Genomic DNA, 18,972 nt, shown 5'->3' on the forward strand with positions numbered 1-18,972 from the left:
GGGCGCTGGCCCACAAAGGTTGAGAAACACTGTCCTAAGCTAACTTATTTATGTCCAGACACTATCTCTTTTGTACTTGACTGACGCTTGAGAATCAGGGACATTCCAATAAAGGATGGAAGCTTGTCGCTTGGTCAGACGGATATCTCCACTAGTGGATTAGGCTTTTTAGACCAAAAAGGAAACAAAACAAAGATTGCATATGCCTCTAAACAAACAAGCAATAGATAAGATATACTTCAAGCTAGTTAACTAGCAACCAAAATAATGTCATGAACAAAATAAAGTATCCAGGCGCAGAGAACTTCTTAATGTTTTGATATTTTAATGAAGCAAAGTTAGTTATATAATATTTGAGCGTAAAAACTAACAAACTGTGGGAAGATGAAAGGTGAAAGCAGTCGAATCCAGGGTGAATGAAAGAAGAGGGACTTAAATGCTGGGAGCTTGACTGGGTGTACGATTAGAGAAAGTCACAATAGTGAAAAGACATTGATGGCATAGAGGAGCAAGGAGCAATAAAACTACGGAACAGGCAGAACATAATCTAAAAGAAATAATGAATAACTATTTATTATTAACTAAAATAAGAACAGACTGATCTAAAGAAGGAAACAAAGGCTGATCAAAATAAGGAAAGAGAAAACAAGGAATGACAAAAGACAGGCAGAGACACAAATAATCAAAATACAAATCTTGAAAAAAATCTACAACCCAAGATCCTGACAACCACCTTCAGTTACCAGTTATTTTCTTTAATTAAGCACAGGACTTGATATTTAGACTTTAAATTAAACAGTATTTTCTTTGTTTTTAATCTCACTAATACTACAAAGTCCTCCACCTAATATACTTTTTGTTATTCTATCTCATTTGTTTGTGCAGGTATCGACTGTCAATCTATTATCTAGTGATCCTGGTGGAGAATGCCACTCTTAGTGCATTGTGGTATCTTTACAGAACACCTAAAACCACTGATGCCTTTGCAGTCCCAGCACTCTGTGTCATTTTCAGCAGTTTCCTTACTGGTCTGGTTTTCATGCTCATGTACTATGCTTTTTTCCATCCCAATGGTGCTCGCTTTGGACGCTCTACTAGCTGCCAAGGGCTTGATATGGACCCAACAGCTCAGTTCTCCACACTACCTTCTGATGGTGGTACCAACTCACTGCGTTCCAGCCGAGGAACCACTGGAACCTTAGAGCGTGACATTGGAAAGTATTCGGAACGGGATAGCTGTATCCCAGTGTTTCAGGTCCGACACCCAGTGCCATCCACTCCTTCATCCCGTGCTCCACGCCTAGACGAGACTGTTATCAAACTTGACCTTTGTAGGAATCAATACCCAGCCTGGGAACGTCACATTCTTGACCGCAGTATACGGAAAGTCATCTTGGCTATGGACTGTTCCATGACTCCTCCTCGTCTGATGTACAAGGATGATGCCATGGTGCATGAGCGACTGGAATATGAAACTGCGTTGTAGTTTACCTGCTGTGATAGTAGCAGTGCAGCATCATGTTGGCCTATAAAACAGCTGGAGGATTTGTGGCTATGCTTAGTCTACTTTTTCACATCCCGTATTTTTAGCACTCCTCTTCAAACTAATGGATCTAGTTGGCACTTTTATGTAGTTACTTTCATTCACTAGAGGATTTTTTCCTGATTTACAACAAGAGAATAAATCGATACTGAAAACTGAGATAATGTACACCATAATATAAATGATATTCAGTCAAACATGAACACTTCCAACATGATTCATATTTATGCAGACTTTAACCTCCTGTCACCCTCAAAACACAAACACTTACATGTTGGTCATGGGGTACATGAGGACACCAGTGTCCTTATGATAGTCAATGCGTTTCTTTAAAACAACTTTTATTTTTTAAATGTAAGGTGTAGAATGGATGATAAACACCCTGTTTTGGTAGTGCCACAAGGTTCCTAGAACTCATCTTTTAGTAGTTATTCAAGGCACAGCTCTAACTTGGCAAGGATTAGTGAGTTTCTTTGTATCTCTAAATATTAATATTTTAGGGAAATATTCACACACAAATAGTGAACTATAAGAAGCCAGCAGTCGAAGTAGCATTTATGTCCAATCATTCCTTTATTAATTTTTTTTTTGGGATAAAATGAACCAAGTCTGTCTGAATGAAGCAGAAAGGAGCAAACCAAAAGGATCAGCAAGTTGTTTTTCTACTACATCAGTCATACAGAATCCCAGAAAAATAAAAGATGGCCACTTAGCCAGTCTGCTCAGTGGAACCAATCTTTACACATCTGTGGTAAACCAAGGAAAATGTGTGGAATGGACAGAGGATGGGAGGAGAACATGTCATGAACAGGGGAGCAAGATGGAGAAGAAGAGAAAATGTTGGAAGACTGCTGCCTTCGCCAGAATAAACACAAGAATTTGTAGTTCTCAGCTGCAATATAAAACATTGTTTTATTTCAAAGAAAAGGTACTGTAAAAATGACCAAAGTCATTGTAATTTATTTGGCCTTTATCTTGAAGTGTATTTATTTTGAAAACCAAGTCTCTCTCTCTGTGTGTGTGTGTGTGTGTGTGTGTGTGTGTGTGTGTGTGTGTGTGTGTGTGTGTGTGTGTGCACTTGCGTACCTATCAAACAGAGGACATTGGCATTGTTTCACACTCACCAACAGGGGACCCTCCGGCCAAGAGGGGACATTTTTTAGGTCCCCTTTTGGACATGCTCTAAATCAAGTTAAAAACATGTTAAAAACCATCTGGAAATTTTTTTTAAAACTCTTGCCAAGAGGGGACATAAGTGTGTGTGTGTGGGGGGGGGGGGGGGGTGTGCGCGCATGTGTGTGTGTGATTGACAGAATGCAGAGAAGCTATGGTGGACTAGTTGCTGCATGCCTGAATTTGCTCTTTGCTGTCATTTAGTGATGCTACACAATTAATCATTTTGAAATTATTTTTTGTCATACTGCTCATCTATCTACAAGGGCTGTTGTAAACTAATATTTTAGTAATCGAGTAATCTATCAATTATTCAAGTAATCGGATTAAAACATTTTTTAAAATAAAATATAGGTAAATCTGGCATAAACCAGTGTTACTATTGGATATCACTATCAGTACAGTTTTTCATTTTTGTGCATCCCTAACAGTTACTTTACTGTAGTTTAGAAAACTAACCTGCAACAATAATAGCTCACTTTCTATGTTAACCTGATGAAAAGTTATAGAAAGGTCTGAAATTCTATTCAATTTAATAATAAAGAGGCAGGTTCACAAATACGCTTAGAAACGGGGGTGAAAGTAGTTTTAAATTCTACTACTAGCTATTGAATTAATACAAAATGGAGCTGTATTTCCCTCAGCCCACTGGCTGCAATGTCTACACCGCGAGATGCCATGAGACCTAAATTCTGAACATCATGGCATGGAATGCATCCCAGTTTTCCATGTCTGGCATATTACCATTCATTTTAGCTTTTAAAGTGGTTCTATTAATCCTGTGTCCAGACAGAGGGATAAACAGTAGGCCTACCATCATGACCTATTTGTTCTGAAGGTCCTGCAGCTTCCACTTCGTCTTCCTGACATGGCGCCTCCTCATCCTGACTCTCATACTGATAGGAGGAACCACAGAGCTCTGTTAAGTTAAAAGCACATCTTCTGAAGTTGGGATATTTTTCCTCCAACAGGTTCCAGAGGAATCACCTCAACCAGATGTTGGACTGGATTTTATTTCTATGTCATTTGTGAATGTTAGAGCCTCATTTTCAACAGTGGAGCTTTAAAGGTTGAAAAAGGTTATTTTGGAGAAAGTCTCATTAACATCAATATTTCCATTAATTAAGAGGCACAAAAAAGTTTGATAGAGCTCAGACTAAGTTCAAAGCAAGATGCCAGAGAGCAATAAAACTTTTTTAAAATTAGACAATTTAATTTCACATAATTATAGCGGTAGAAGCCATTTTTTTGTTAAATACTTAATTTACTTAATATACTTAATTTACCGTGTTTGATGTTTGTTTTGAATGACGTATACTCACAGATGAACGAGATAATTGGTCTAAGTTTGTCGTTTGTTGAACGTTCCCCAGCAAAGGTAAACAAAGGTAAAATAACCCGAACAAGTGATCAATTTAAAACCAATTGTACCTTTTTACTCTCTGTCTTTGTCATTTAAGCACACCCGTTGCCGCGGCAACCGCCTGCGCTCCGCAAAACGAGCACAAGTTACATTAAAAACATTCAGTCCGTTACGATATTAAGTTTTCAGGCTTGATATTTATTTTGTGATTATTAATAAGCGCTCCCCTGAACACAGAGGAGGTTGATTAGTTAATTTTAAACTCCTGCTCTGCAAAATATTTTGGTAACCGGAACGCACAGAATTGCGCAACACCTTGTTGAAATAATTACTGACATTATTGTTTTTGTTGGGTCATTAATTTGAACACTTTTTGTTGTTGTTGCTGTTGTTCTTTAATAAAGTTACGAACGTTTTGATAAATAGTCAGAGGAGTACGTGCTGGTCTCAGCGTCCTGGCAGCATTCAATTTGTCACCTAATGTCGAGATTGACTCAAACCCTTCTGCGATCGACATGTAGCACCCCTGCTCTAGCAAAGCACAAAGAGTTCAGAAACAATATGAAATGGGGAAAAAAGCTATTAACTGATTAAGTCGTGTTTTAGATTGTTCTTGAAAAACCAGACCAGATTATTTCAGGTAACTGAAACAGCTAAAATATTTTGTTCCCCCCCTCCTAACTTTGGCAAATGAAGAGCAAATGTTATCAAAATCACATGATTTGCTGTTGATGAAGAGAGGAATCAACACAGTTAAACACATGCAGGTAAATTAATTTGTTTCCATTTTATGTAGGGGGAACAGATTATTTCAGGCAGCTGGAATATCCATTCTCTCCTCTCTTCCCCCCATAACTTTGGCAAATAAAAACAACCGTTTCCAAATTCTCAAAAATTAGGTGTGATGGCATACTAGGCATTTCCTTAATCCAGTAATCTGTCATATTTTACATTAGAACAGGATTTACCAAAAAGTCTACACTCTGATCTTTTCAGGAAGCCTTTATTTTTGTGCCCTGCTATCAGCCAGCGTCCCTCCTCTTGTATCAGAAATGAACAATTAGAAATGCACACTACATGTTGGAAACCTGTGTTGTTGACTGACTTTTATTTGTCAGGCTTAAGAGACAAAAGTTGAAAAAAGATTGATTCTCTTCACGTTTAAAATAACACAAAACAGCGTAAAAAGACCTCTACACAAGACCTTATTTATTTTTTTATTTTGATAGCTGCCGATTAAACTGAAAGTTACAACATTGATATGACTATATGAGTAGTTTTTACCGAGAAATCAATCAGAAGCTCCGTGAAAATGGTCAGATCTGCCGGATCCACCTCTCTGGCTGCAATGCACGCTCCCGACAGGGGGAACAGATTTTCACAGGGGAACAGAATTTTGCACATGACCTCTTCACCAGGGGACGAAAGTAAGAACTGGGGGGGAGCAATACGGGATATATACGGGACCTTCATCCATCACACTCAGAAACTCATCTACCAGCCATGTACTGCCACGATGATTTCCGCCACCCGTTTGTTGAGACCAGGATGATATGAAATTTATTGTGCACTTCGTCTGTAAAGCTATACTTACACTGTAACCATCAACTACTCAGCCGCCCGCCATGTTCAGTCTATCCGCTTACCTGTATAAATACTCCTTAGTGCTCTTCCCGCCATTCGCTAATAATCATTCGAGGAATCGTTTCAGCCCTACTATCAACACATCTCTACACACACAACAAATTGAAAAGACTGCGAAACTTCAGTCTATATGTGTCTTGGAACCTATCAATCCTGGGCCGGCCCAAGACATAAGCATACTAAGCAGCCGCTTAGGGCCACTAAGGGGCCCCCTCAATGGAGCTGATTTTTTTTTTTCAGTAATAATTTCTATGTCCTTATAATATCAAAAACACACAATTTCACCACGAGGTGATTTGTTTTTACAATAATATATATAGTATTTGATAATGTATGCGGAAATTATTTTATTGATAAAAAGAAATAAATTGCTCTTGGGGCCCTCTCGTAGCCGCGGTAGGTACCGCACGCTTCACCGGTATCATGAGCTGCTGTGCAACGTGCAGAGCACATCCAAATGTCCAAAGCTCCGGTAGAAGTTAAGTATGCAAAACAATGTCTCAAAAAAGGACTTATCCTTCAGGGAGGGAGAAAAGAAAGAGAATAGAAAAAAGATAAGATAAAGGTTTGTTTTAATGTGCTCTGGTAATGTAATGTAAAGATTAGTAAAACTGTGTTAAGGAAGAATTATTTGTGTGATTAAATTTAGAAAAAAATCTGGCTCGGCTTATTCCTATGATCCCGGATTCTCTCGCATGTGGGGACAGACATACAACAATGCGTGTTGACGTCACAGAATTACAGAATTTAATCCAATCAGCAGAAAGTATAAGATAGAACAGGAAACTGGAGAAACACACACATACATTGTTACCCGAGACATAAAGACAGAAAAAAGATCAAGGACGTCCTCGGAGAAAGAGCTGGTGCAGAAGCAAACTAAAATCAGCTTTTTTCTAGATTATATTTTTGAGGTATTTTTTGGCTTCAAAGCACCGTATTTGATAACGTTTGATAACAATAATTAAAATTTCTCAGTGTTTGACATTGTCTTACAAAATATTTTTACGTCAGACTACATAGCTGCTACATCGATGAGCTGCTCTATGCTGTAGTTGGAGATATGTTGTTTGCTACTGAAGATAGTCATTTTGTGGCTAAAATAAACATTATTTTTACATTAACTTCTAAGTTATGTGAAACTTCTGTTAAAATTATTTGAAGGCTCAGAATCAGTCCAGTACCAGTCCACATTCTCAGGGGAGAAAGACTCTCCTGGTAAATTTGTAGCTATTGGAGTTATGCTTAAGAGAAATTTATTTAATTAAAGAATGTCATGAATACATGTGTAAGGCTGCACCGATTGCAGTTTTCTGGCCGATCCCTGGTTACCGATATTTAAAAAGCCTGACCTGCCGATTTTGATTTTGGCTGATATAAATTTTTTTGTCTTAAATGTTGCTAAATATAGCAAGAAAGTCACGGAGTTGGTAACAGTGGGGTGAATATTGTTAACTGTAAATGTGCAGACCTGACCTGGTGGATCGGACTGTCAGTCAAACATCTCACTGTAGAGCAAAAGAGGACAGAGACTGATTTATAAACATTTGCCGATGAAGATAAGATCAGGGGATAAGATGGGCTTCACATGTAAGTATCGGCCAATCATGATTCCCAAAAATTAAGGAAATCGCCCCCCCAGAAATGAATTGACAGCCAGAGATGCAATATGTTTATAGCAGGTGTGTGAATGATCTAATGATCAGACTGCTAATTGCAGCCAGTCCACATTGTTAGTAGAACTAGAGGGCTCCAAAACCAAATTTCGCTTAGGGCCCCATGGAGGCTTGGGTTAAAAACACATGAACTTTCACTGAAATGCAAACACATAACTTCTTATTCAAAAACAGACTATTAGCTTAAGTAGCAACTTATGTTTCCAACACAAAATGAGTGAAGTTAAAAATTAGTACTCTACATGTTAACCTGTGAGATTTGTTACACTGAAGAAAAAAGTCTACATAGAATAATGTGAATAATGTTTATAGTATGTTTATAGTATTAAGTATCTATTTTTCATTCAAATTAGCAAAAAAGTAAAAATAACTAATGTAGTTTGCTTAATAGTGGGCCTGATTACTGAATAATGAAAAAATATTTTTTCAGCTTACCACAGTATTAGCTTACATCTAAAGTATTAGCTTACCAACAAAAACTAAGTCTCAGTTTTTTATAAAATTTTATTTCTTTGGTTACATTAATTCAATATTTTTAACAGTAAAAATATAGTCACCTTCTTCAAATAATGGCCTAAGTCATTTTTGTCAAAATATAAAAATATGTTTTAGGCAAAAAAATATATATAAATAAATAAATAATCACTATCTGTTTTTGCCAAAAGACAATTGAGGCAATAAACAAAAAAACAAAAACAAAAAAACAAAAAAAAACAAACACTTTTGGTAAAAAAAAATTTAATTCTACCATAACTTTAGGAAGTTGACAAAACATAAAATCATAGTGTAATGCAAAAAATGAAATAATCAAGTTAAGCTGTTTGATAAATTTGCAAGATTAAATTTGCAAGGCATATTAGATTGTTTATTTTTCTAGTCTGTGCCAAAAACCTTGAGGTTTAATAGAAGTCATGCATTGTGGTGTCACTGTTTGCATTTCACACTGGTGTTATGTTTATAAAGTACATTACTGAGTGATACAAATAAGTTTGATAATAGTAACTGCATAAAAACATCTTAAGGACAAAATAACTAAATGGGGCAATGTTTTGTGCCAAGATTCAGCAAATATTTTGAAGTTTTAAAAGCAAGGACTACAGAACATATTTTTTCAAACAAGTTTAATGATTGCCTGCAGTTGCAGCTATTTTATTCTAAAAAATATTAAAACCTTTTTTTATTATTATCCTAGATGACTACCGATGATCCTAACTTTCTGTGTGGGAAATGAAGAGCCCTAAACAACATGTTATGTAAAGACTTTGAAAATGAATTTAAATAATTTTATCTGAGATCTTTGAGATGAGTCTTGTGGGAACAGACAAACACATAGCAGCATGAGTGTGTCTGCTCTGTTCAAACTTAAAATGAGATCAACAATTTTGGAGGGTTGCTTCAAATGGTATCTCAAAATATAAACATTCTAAAACTACTATACCTTTACTGATTAAAATCTTTAAGGAATGCTTTCATGGGTGCCTTACTTTTTTCCCATCAAGACGCAGAAAGTGGAACCCTGCCTTGAATTTAATATTATAGGTATTATAGATTTTATCATACAGTTGAATAATAGACTGCAATCAGCATGTTTTTGAAAAATGTGTTTCCAAATAAAAATACAGAGCTCTTGTTGTGTGACCAACAGATTAGGACATAGCACTGCAAATGTTGGGAAAAATTGCTAGGAAAAAAAGTAGTAGTTTAAAATAAATTAAAACAACAGGCATGCTTTCCTGTAATACATCAAATGAAATGAGCTTGCCTATAGATTTTCTCTCCAGGATCTGCAACAGTGAATTTGTATTAGAAAACAATTAATCAGAACTTTTTAGGCTGAGTTTGTGCAGCAGGGTTTGGTTTCATTTTGAGAATTTTCTTCACCAGTCCAAGGTATTATAGTTGACCTAATATTTATATAGTACCAACTCACAGCAGGTGTCAGCTCAAGAATTTCACAACAATAATTTATGCTGTTTATTTACAGAAAATTCAGTCCCATAATATAGCCAGATTTAAATTCCATTCAATTATAGAATATAATGCACATAAATTCACTTGGTTCCATGAAAACACTGACTGCAGCAGCAGCACCCTCTCCTAGACAAGTGCAGAGTCAGTGAGTTTTATTTTTATTTTGATCAGGTGTCTCACATTTCTCAACAAGTATTAAGGCAGCAAACACAAATTTTATACCAGCCAATATAAGTAGGAAGCAGTACTAGAGTTAATTGGAGGAGTTACGAGATCCAGAGAAATATTGCATAATCTGATTTCTTTATTTTAGAATGTGGCTAATGGATCAGAGAATTCACAGTTCTTACACACTATGTGTGTTGTGTATTTGGATTTGTGTTTTTATGAGTGTCTTCGTCATTTTGTGCCACTGTGATGAGCTATTGGATTAGGTTAAATGTTTCAGCAGATCTGTCTACAAGTCTTTTCTTCAGCTGTCAATAAATCTTTATATTTTAGTGCTTTTCATTGTCACTTTAAAAAGTTTATACGTCTCATGTTTTAACTATGGATCACCTTAATAACAACCTTGATATAGGAGAAAAGCATTTAAAAGTAAAAATCAAACAACAAAATAGGGTGTTCACCTTTGTTTATTGGTGGTGCTTGTTAAAGCAAGATTCAATATAATAAAGAAATATTTAAACATCAGGCTAGTTTACATTAAGTACTCAAACGTTTCAAAGCTAGCTGCTGTGTAACTATACCTTATACAGGACAACTGTTCGAACAGCAGTTATTGATTGTTCACAAACAAATCAATTTGTTGAGAAATCTAAAGTTTCTAAATTAAAGAAATGTGTTGTTTCTCAGCGTCCACTATTTCTCTTTAATATTTGTGAAAATCAGAAGGAGATATGGTTGTTCACTCTCTTGGGGAACAACGCCAAGAGAGCTGATTAAAAGCATAGACAAAGTAGGCATTATTGAGAAGACTATTTAAACTTATACAGTCTTTGTTTTACACAGATGTTTGTTTTTAAGAGTTAGTTGAAGTTGGGTGTGGAGGGTGTTCCCTTCAACTAAAGTACTTGCCTGTAAATATATGTAAGAAAACTGTAAATGCTTAAAAAAATAAAAAAAATTCTCTCTTTTTGAGTTCAGACTGTGAAATGTGTCTTTAGAGGTTTTATGCCACCATGTTTTCTGTAACTATGCCGATATATTAAGGACAAACAAAAAAACAAAAAAAAAACATGTAATGTATGTGGTGACTAAATAAAGTCGTTCAGAGAAAAAAAAAATTCCCCTTGGTTGCAGACTGTGTGAGTAAAGTCAAAAGTGCTACAACATTCAATAAAAGTATAAAAGCTCACTTTTGATTATTCTTATTTTTGGAAAATGTTATTTTAATTTAATTAGACTTGAAGTTGTTTAATAAAGTTCACTGTGGTCATTTTCTGGCCTTAACATTGCTTTTTTGTTTGTTTGTTTGTTTGTTTGTTTGTTTGTTTGTACTGTTAAGTCTGTCTTAAACTGTGAAAATTGAAGTAATTTAAATATGTTTTCATGTGGAAATGCAACACTAAGCAAGATTTTTAAATAAACTATATGTTAGGACATTTTTATTATATTTACAAATATAGCCTGAGTTATAATCACAATGAATGAACCAAACAGTTGAAACCAAAGGAACGTCACTATGCCTTTCACTGTACAAACCTTTTTATGGTCTTCTAAGCCTGTAATAAACACATGAACTTGAACTTGTCTCCAAGCTGACATCATCTAAGTTTGCCAAGAAAGTGAACTGATGAAGAAGAGTAACTATATTTCAGACACTTGGATACATTTTCACAGAAGTAGAACCTCTGAACAGGTGGAGAGAACCAGAATGTGTGGGTGTACTTGTCAGGTATATTTTATATACCTTTATATTGTCTATGCACTGTGAGCAGGTATTAGATTATGCAAAACCCATTCTGTACATCTTTTAATCTGTACAGAAGGAAGGATGGAAGATTTTGTATAATGTGAATTAAGTTAGTGATTTCAAAAGTTCTTAGACATATAAGGGACCAGAAATTTTGGTCAACGTTGACTGACAAATCGATCTCCCATTTCACCATAGGAAGAGATATCAATTAATTTATCTTAGACAGGATGCTGTCAAAAATAAATGAAAAATGTAGGTTATGATTAAAGAAATTTTACAGATGGAACTTTAATCTAGGTATTTCCAACCTAAATTTATTGATCTTAAATTAATTTTATTATAGATTTACTTTGTTGATATTCTAAAAATGTAGTCTTGTATTATTAACTTTGTATTATTAATCTGTCAAATGGGATAAAGTCTATCCCCTCGCACACTTATCCCAGGTCTTCAATTATTTGCACCTCCAGCCTGAGAAGTTTATCTATTTGTTGTAGGATATAAGAGTTGTTCAAGATTGGTGTATGTCTGCATAGGATTAGTGAAGGCTCACGTTTACTTTTAAAGTATACCTGCTGTTTTATGTTTGAGCTAATAATCATTATCATCAGCAGCAGCTTTATTAAAGACACAAATGAGTCCATATATCATTTAAGAAAATTAAAAAGAAACAATCACATAAAAAGATAATGATTTACAGAAAGTCTAGACTGCCACAGATTCTACATTCTGAACTTAAACCTGACTGAGCTTAGTGAAATATCTGTTAATATCTGGATGATGTTGTTTGTAGAAACATGTAAACTCCACATAAACCTGTACATAAGGTTTCGTAAGACAGCATGAAAAGAGGAGACACCAACACCAACAAATAACATACTAGCACTGGTCCATCTCGGCATCCTAAGCAGCATCCTCATTCTGTCATTGTATGTCACTGACTTTCTGTAAACTGCTTTGTTTATACTGTCTCCATAAGGGAGCAGTATACAGAGGAGTGCAGTATGCTTTAAAGAGAGACCCTTTCACTGAGACAGAACACATCCTGAATTTACGTACTAGCATGTTGGCTTGTGCATACATTAAACAACGTTGTCTGTAAATGTCCATATTATCAGTCAGATCATCAGTTATATAATGTCCCAGGTATTTGACAGCAGTACACTCTTTAAGAACACCAGATAAGGCGAAGTCGGGAAGTACAAACTTCGAATCCTCCTTGGTTCTTATAATCATAATGCTACTATTGTACATTGTACATAATGTCATATGGTGTCAGATGGTTAATTATGGTCCCACCAACAACACGCCCTGTCCCACGGTGTTGTAGCCACTTTGATAAATCATCCATATATACATTAAAAAGAAGAGGAGACAAAATACTTCCCCGTCTAACCCCATTCCTTATTTTAAAAGGAGCTGACACACAATTACCCATTCTTATTTACATTAACTGATACATGTACCAAAAGGACAAAATTCTAACAATAGATCTGGGAATCTCTCTGTTGTGTAGCTTATAAAATAACTTTTTAAGATTAACCCGATCAAAAGCCTTTTAGGCATCAATAAAACACATAGAAATTGTAGAGTTTTGCCTATTATACAAATCCAAGATCTCTTTCAAAGCAAAGTGCCATGGTGTGATTTAAAACCAAACTGGCTATCCAAAGTAAGGAGAAATTTATCAATCTTTACTCAATATAATCCTCTCCAGAACCTGGGCCAATAATTATTCCTATTATTTATTTTGCCGGCTTTATCCTTTAATATAGGCACTAATATAACAGCTAAAAGTGAATCAGGCAAAATTCCATGGACTAACAACCCAGTAAAACACAGAGCAAGCAAAGGAAAGAGTTTTCTGCTCCAAAATTTGAAGTGCTCTGCAGACACCTCATCTATACCACAAACCTTATTGTTCTTTAGGATCATGACTGCATTATAGATTTCTTGAACTGAAACTTTCATGTCTTCATCATGAATAATACTGTCCACCATAAACGGGGAGCTTAAATAGTTCATAATAATGCTTCTGCCACATCTGGAGAACACAAGCCATCCCCTGCATACTGTTCTCTCCAACCAGAGGAGCTCCCGCAGTGACAGGTTTCTCTCACTGGGATGTTCAACTGAGAGGTTTAAAAACTCCTTTGTCCCACGGGCCATTAGGCTTCACAATGCTGTGATTTCTGGGAGGGTCACGGGCATTTTTAATGTATTTAAGTTCCTTTACTAGACTGTTTTTAATGTGTGTATATTGTGTACGAAATTTCTTAATGTTGTGTGGATGAGAATTAATGTGTGAGCAACAGACGATCTTAATTTCCCTGGGTCTTCCCCGAGGCCTCCTCCCGGTGGGACGTGCCCGGAACACTTAATCAGGGAGGAGTCCAGGAGGCATCCTTACAAGATGCCCGAGCCACCTTAACTGGCTCCTCTCGACGTGGAGGAGCAGCGGCTCTACTCTGAGTCCCTCCCGGATTACCGAGCTTCTCACCCTATCTCTAAGGGAGAGCCCAGACACCCTGCAGAGAAAACCCATTTCAGCTGCTTGTATCCGTGATTCTTTCGGTCATGACCCAAAGCTCATGACCATAGATGAGGGTGGGAACGTAGATCGACCGGTAAATCGAGAGCTTCGCTTTTTGACTCAGCTCTCTCTTCACCACGACGGACCGGTACAGCGCCCGCTTCACGGCAGACGCTGCCCCAATCCGCCTGTCGATCTCCTGCTCCCTTCTTCCCTCATTTGTGAACAAGATCCCCAGATACTTAAACTCCTCCACTTGAGGCAAGATGACCCCCCTGACCCGGAGAAGGCACTCTACCCTTTTCCGACTCAAGACCATGGCCTCGGATTTGGAGGCACTGAGCCTCATCCTGGCCGCTTCACACTCGGCCGTGAACCGCTCCAGCGAGAGCTGCAGATCACAATCTGATGAAGCCAACAGGACCACATCATCCGCAAAAAGCAGAGATGCTATCCCAAGGCCACCAAAACGGATCCCTTCAACACCTCGGCTGCGCCTAGAAATTCTGTCCATGAAAGTAATTAACAGAATCGGTGACAAAGGGCAGCCTTGGCGGAGTCCAACTCTCACCGGAAACGAGCCTGACTTACTGATAGCCCGTATCAAAGGGCCCGGTACCCCATACTCCCGGAGAACGCCCCACAAGGCCCCACTAGGGACACGGGCGAACGCCTTCTCCAAGTCCACAAAACACATTCTGCATGTGGCAGCTGAAGGAGGAACAGCTTATCCTGCTCTCTCCCGTCCTTACTGATAACTTTGCTTGTGAATTATTTTTAAAGTCACAATTTTTATGGTTTTATTCACATTATCAACATCATAACTGGATTACTTCAAACCTAAAGACCGGGAGATTTTCTCACTTTTATTTTTACCTCACTTTTCTTCACCTCCAAGTTGAACTCGGGCAAAATGCCCCAGTACAACGACTTCAGTTTTTAGAAACAAAGATTCAACGGCTGGAGGTGAACTTTGAGATCAACGCTACCTGTGGATATGAAACAACTCTTCCTCAAATCAGCGGAGAAGTCGTACACCCCGCACCAAGCAGCTCACCCTGGATCGCTCAGGGCGCCAAGCCAAAACAAAAGTCTCACACTGCAGATCCTATGAGACGACTAACGGGGAGAACCCCTCACCTGGATGAATCAGCGTGGCCGGCTCTGAGCCGAAACCCACCTTCAACCTCAAAAACCTGCTCCGCCAAAGACTAGCAAACAAGCAGCCGGAACCAAAACGGCTTCACCGACCCCACTCCCAAGGACAAAGCGACCAGCCCGAGCCTCAAAACATCCTGGCTCCGTGGGAATCCCACTGAAAAACAGATTTTCTGCACTTCAGCCTGAGCCTCTGAGTGAAAACCCACCTTCAAACATCAGCAATGAGGCTAAACCAACGCATCCACTGCACAAAGCTCCGAAGGACAAAGTGACCACCAGGAAAACGAAAGGTATGCCAAGAGTGCTTATTGTTGGAGATGAGGCAGTAAATGGAATCAGTCATGTTTGCAATCCCAAGAAAACGAGAGTGGTTTTTTTTCTTGGTGACACTGTATCTGATTTGACTCGCAAAGTGCTCTCTCTAACCACTGATCAGCCAAACATGGAGACTTTAGTTGTGCATGTTGGAGCCAACGATCTGGCAAAGCAAAAATCCGAGATTCTGAAAAAGGACTTTAATATTCTTCTGGACACTATGGGAAAATTAAAAACGAAGTTATTTCTCAGCGGTCCAATTCCATCGCCTCAATGGGGAGACGAAAAACATTCCAGGCTGCTTATGATAAACAAATGGCTGATTAAAACCTGCTCTGCCAGCTCAGTGACTTTCATCAATAACCTCTGGATCTACTGGCAGCGCTTTCACCTCTTTGGAAGAGGAGGACGCAATCTTAACAAACACGGAATAAGGCTGCTCACTGCAAACATTTTTCATTTTATCTACAAGAACAACAATGTGACCATCGCTTCAGAAGAACAGGCTCAAGGATGTCTGACTAGGATGGAGCCCTCCGCATATCAAGAACAAACTATTCCAATACAAACTGATAAAACATTGGCTGTGAACAGAATGACTGGTTCCCCCCTCCCTCCTCCTTCCCCCTTCCCTCTCTGCTCCTACACTCACTCACAAGATCAGAGTTTCTTAGAAAGTGAACCACTAAAGAGAGTCTGGCTTCACCTGAGCCGCCTGAAAATGCTGGTGGAGAATTCAGGTCAGAGAGAAAGACGGACGGACTCTTTCTTGTCCCAGCTGGATAGTATGGATCAACAGGTTCGCCTCGGCACGACTCTCACGTCATCTAAGCCACTGCCTCTGACCTCCCTGAAGATCCACACTCCGCATTTCTGAGGTCTGAGACCGGGTCCAGATTTATCTTTACACCATCTTTCTCCAAATGTGTCTGGCCCCCACATTGCATAGCAGGACAATACCTGTCCGGATCACTACAAGAACAGTTACAAAAAACAGAAATACAAAAACAGTGGTCTTAATTCAAACCTCGACTGATCCCCTATCTAAAGGAACCTCAGACTGAAGAGCTTTCAGCCTCCGAGTCACTTAAACTGGCTCTTTTAATACCAGATCTCTTTGTGCTAAAGCTCTATTAATTAATGATTTCATCACTGAGCTAATATTGATGTTTATTTCTGACAGAAACATGGTGAATGACAATAATGAAGCAATCGTACTAATTGAATCAGCGCCTCCTACGTACAATTTTTTAAGTGAAAATAGAAACACAAAAATGGAGGAGTGTGGCTTCATATTTAAGAATACCATAAACTGTAGTAAAATCTCTTTGGGTAATTTTATGTCTTTTGAATATCTTGGAATCGAGGTAAAAGGCCACAAACGAACTTTGACACTAACTCTATACAAACACCAACATATGTGGAAATTTCTTTGCGGACTTCAATGAGCTTCTATCTCTCATATGCATTGATTACGATTGTTTGATAATTGTGGTGATTCACATTCATGTTGACAACCCCAAGACGGAGGGCTAAAAGCTCTGTACTATATTAGAGAGTTTGGTTTAACACACATGTCAAACAAGCAACACACACTCAGGGACACACACTGGACCTGGTTATCAGTAAGGGTGTGAATATTTCCATGTCTCTGTAACTGATATTGCCCTGTCGGATCATTTTGCTGTTTTCTTTGACAGTTCTTTATCCGTTAACCCATTGGACAAAAAGCTACTATCACAAAACGTACTTTCACAGAAAACACAGCAGAAACATTTAATCAAATCTAATCTTCTTCCTCACTCTTAAGCTATAGTGACGTAGATAAGTTGGTGGATGATTTTCAGTGCAAACTTTCAGATATCATTGATTACATTGCCCCCACTAAAGTGAAGGTTGTGACTGGTAGGAAGAAATCTCCATGGAGAAATGCACAAGTAGTTCAATCTGCAAACAACTCTGCCGTAGGGCCGAACGGAAATGGCGTAAAGGTCAACTGCACGTTTATTATGACATCTACAAGGAAAGACTACGTAACTATCACACAACACTAAAACATGCAGAGAGGCTTTCTTTGCAGATGTCATAATCAAAAACACTAACAATGCTCGAGCTTTATTTGCCACTGTTGACAGGCTCACAAATCCTCCGATGACGTTACCACCTGAACTTCAATCTAATCCCGCCTGCAACAAGTTTTCAAGTTTCTTTTTAGAGAAAATTCAAAAGATCAGAGGATTAATCTGCACATCTACTCCAAAGACAGTACCAATGTTGTGCCCAAACAAAACAAATGCAGGAAAAATGACCCAATTTCTACTACTAAATTATAAAACCCTAGAAGAAATTATAAGTCAATTAAGCTCCGGTTTCTGCTGTCTGGATGTTTCTTTAAGAAAGTCCTGTCTGTCGTTGTTAATGATTTGACCCAAATAGTAAACTTATCGCTCTCTTCAGGTGTTTTCCCCCAGGCTTTGAAAACAGCAGTTATCAAACCACTGATAAAAAGGAACAATCTGGACAAATCCCTACTGCAGAATTAAAGGCCGATCTCCAACCTCTCATTCATCAGCAAAATTATTGAAAAAGCTGTTTTTAAACAGCTATAAAATGACTTCCTAACAATAAGAAACTGCTTTGACTCCTTCCAGTCTGGTTTTCGTGCTCACCACAGCACGGAGACGGCCCTTGTAAAAGTGTTCAATGACATCCATATAAATACAGACTGTGGGAGAACCACAGTGCTGGTTCTGTTGGACCTCAGTGCAGCTTTCAACACTGTTGACCACAAGATATTACTGAATCGACTGGAGAGTTGGGTCGGACTCTCCGGTCCAGTGCTCAACTGGTTTGAATCTTACATAAAAAACAGGGATTTCTTTGTTTCAATCGGAAACTTCTCATCGGAGAGGTCAAAGGTCACATGTGGGGTACCCCAAGGTTCAATCCTAGGACCCCTTCTTTTCAATATTTATATTCTCCCACTGGCTAAGGTAATAACAGGACATAGGATTAGTTACCACAATTATGCGGATGATACACAGCTCTACATCACGATGTCACCAGGTGACTCTGAACCTGTCCAATCACTGAATAGATGCTTAGAACAGATCAATGTGTGGATGTGCCAAAACTTTCTCCAGCTGAACAGAAACAAAACTGAAGTTATTATCTTTGGACCTAAAGAGGAGCGAACTAGAATCAACGCACAGCTTCAGTTATTACAACTAAAAACCAGCGATCAGGCCCGAAACCTGGGAGTAGTGATGGACTCTGACCTGAACCTTCAGAGCCACATTAAGACAGTCACAAAGTCGGCCTTCTATCACCTGAAGAACATCTCCAGGATTAGAGGACTGATGTCTCAGCACGATCTATAGAGAAACTCATCCATGCGTTTATCTTTAGCCGCATTGATTACTGCAACAGCGTCTTCACAGGTCTGACTAACAAATCAATCAAACAGCTGCAGCTGATCCAGAAGCTGCTGCTGCTGTTCTCACTAAAACCAGGAAGATAGAGCACATAACATCAGTTTTAAAGTCCCTACACTGGCTCCCTGTAGCTCAGAGAATAGACTTTAAAATACTGTTAGTTTATAAATCACTGAACGGTTTGGCACCACAATACCTTAAAGATCTGTTATTGTTGTATCAACCGTCTAGACCCGTCAGA

The 18,972-nt window shown here is 38.2% G+C and overlaps 1 protein-coding gene across 3 annotated transcripts in view; it reads left to right on the forward strand.

Moving 5' to 3' along the window:
* xkr4 (XK related 4) overlaps positions 1–10,827 on the forward strand; it is a 76,133-nt gene extending 65,306 nt beyond the window's left edge. The window contains exon 3 of one of the 3 annotated variants that reach the window (XR_014084125.1): positions 886–1,024. Coding sequence is in view for 2 of the 3 variants with exons in the window: in XM_008433521.3 (XP_008431743.1) it covers positions 886–1,486 (601 nt within the window). In the remaining variant the exon portion in view is untranslated. Of the gene's footprint in view, positions 1–885 lie in introns of all 3 variants that reach the window. The other 2 variants (XM_008433523.3, XM_008433521.3) reach the window with 2 other exon arrangements.
* Positions 10,828–18,972: the final 8,145 nt, after the last annotated feature.

Source organism: Poecilia reticulata, chromosome 17 (assembly GCF_904066995.2).
Source record: "Poecilia reticulata chromosome 17, P_reticulata-male-v2, whole genome shotgun sequence".
Classification (NCBI taxonomy): Eukaryota; Metazoa; Chordata; class Actinopteri; order Cyprinodontiformes; family Poeciliidae; genus Poecilia; species Poecilia reticulata.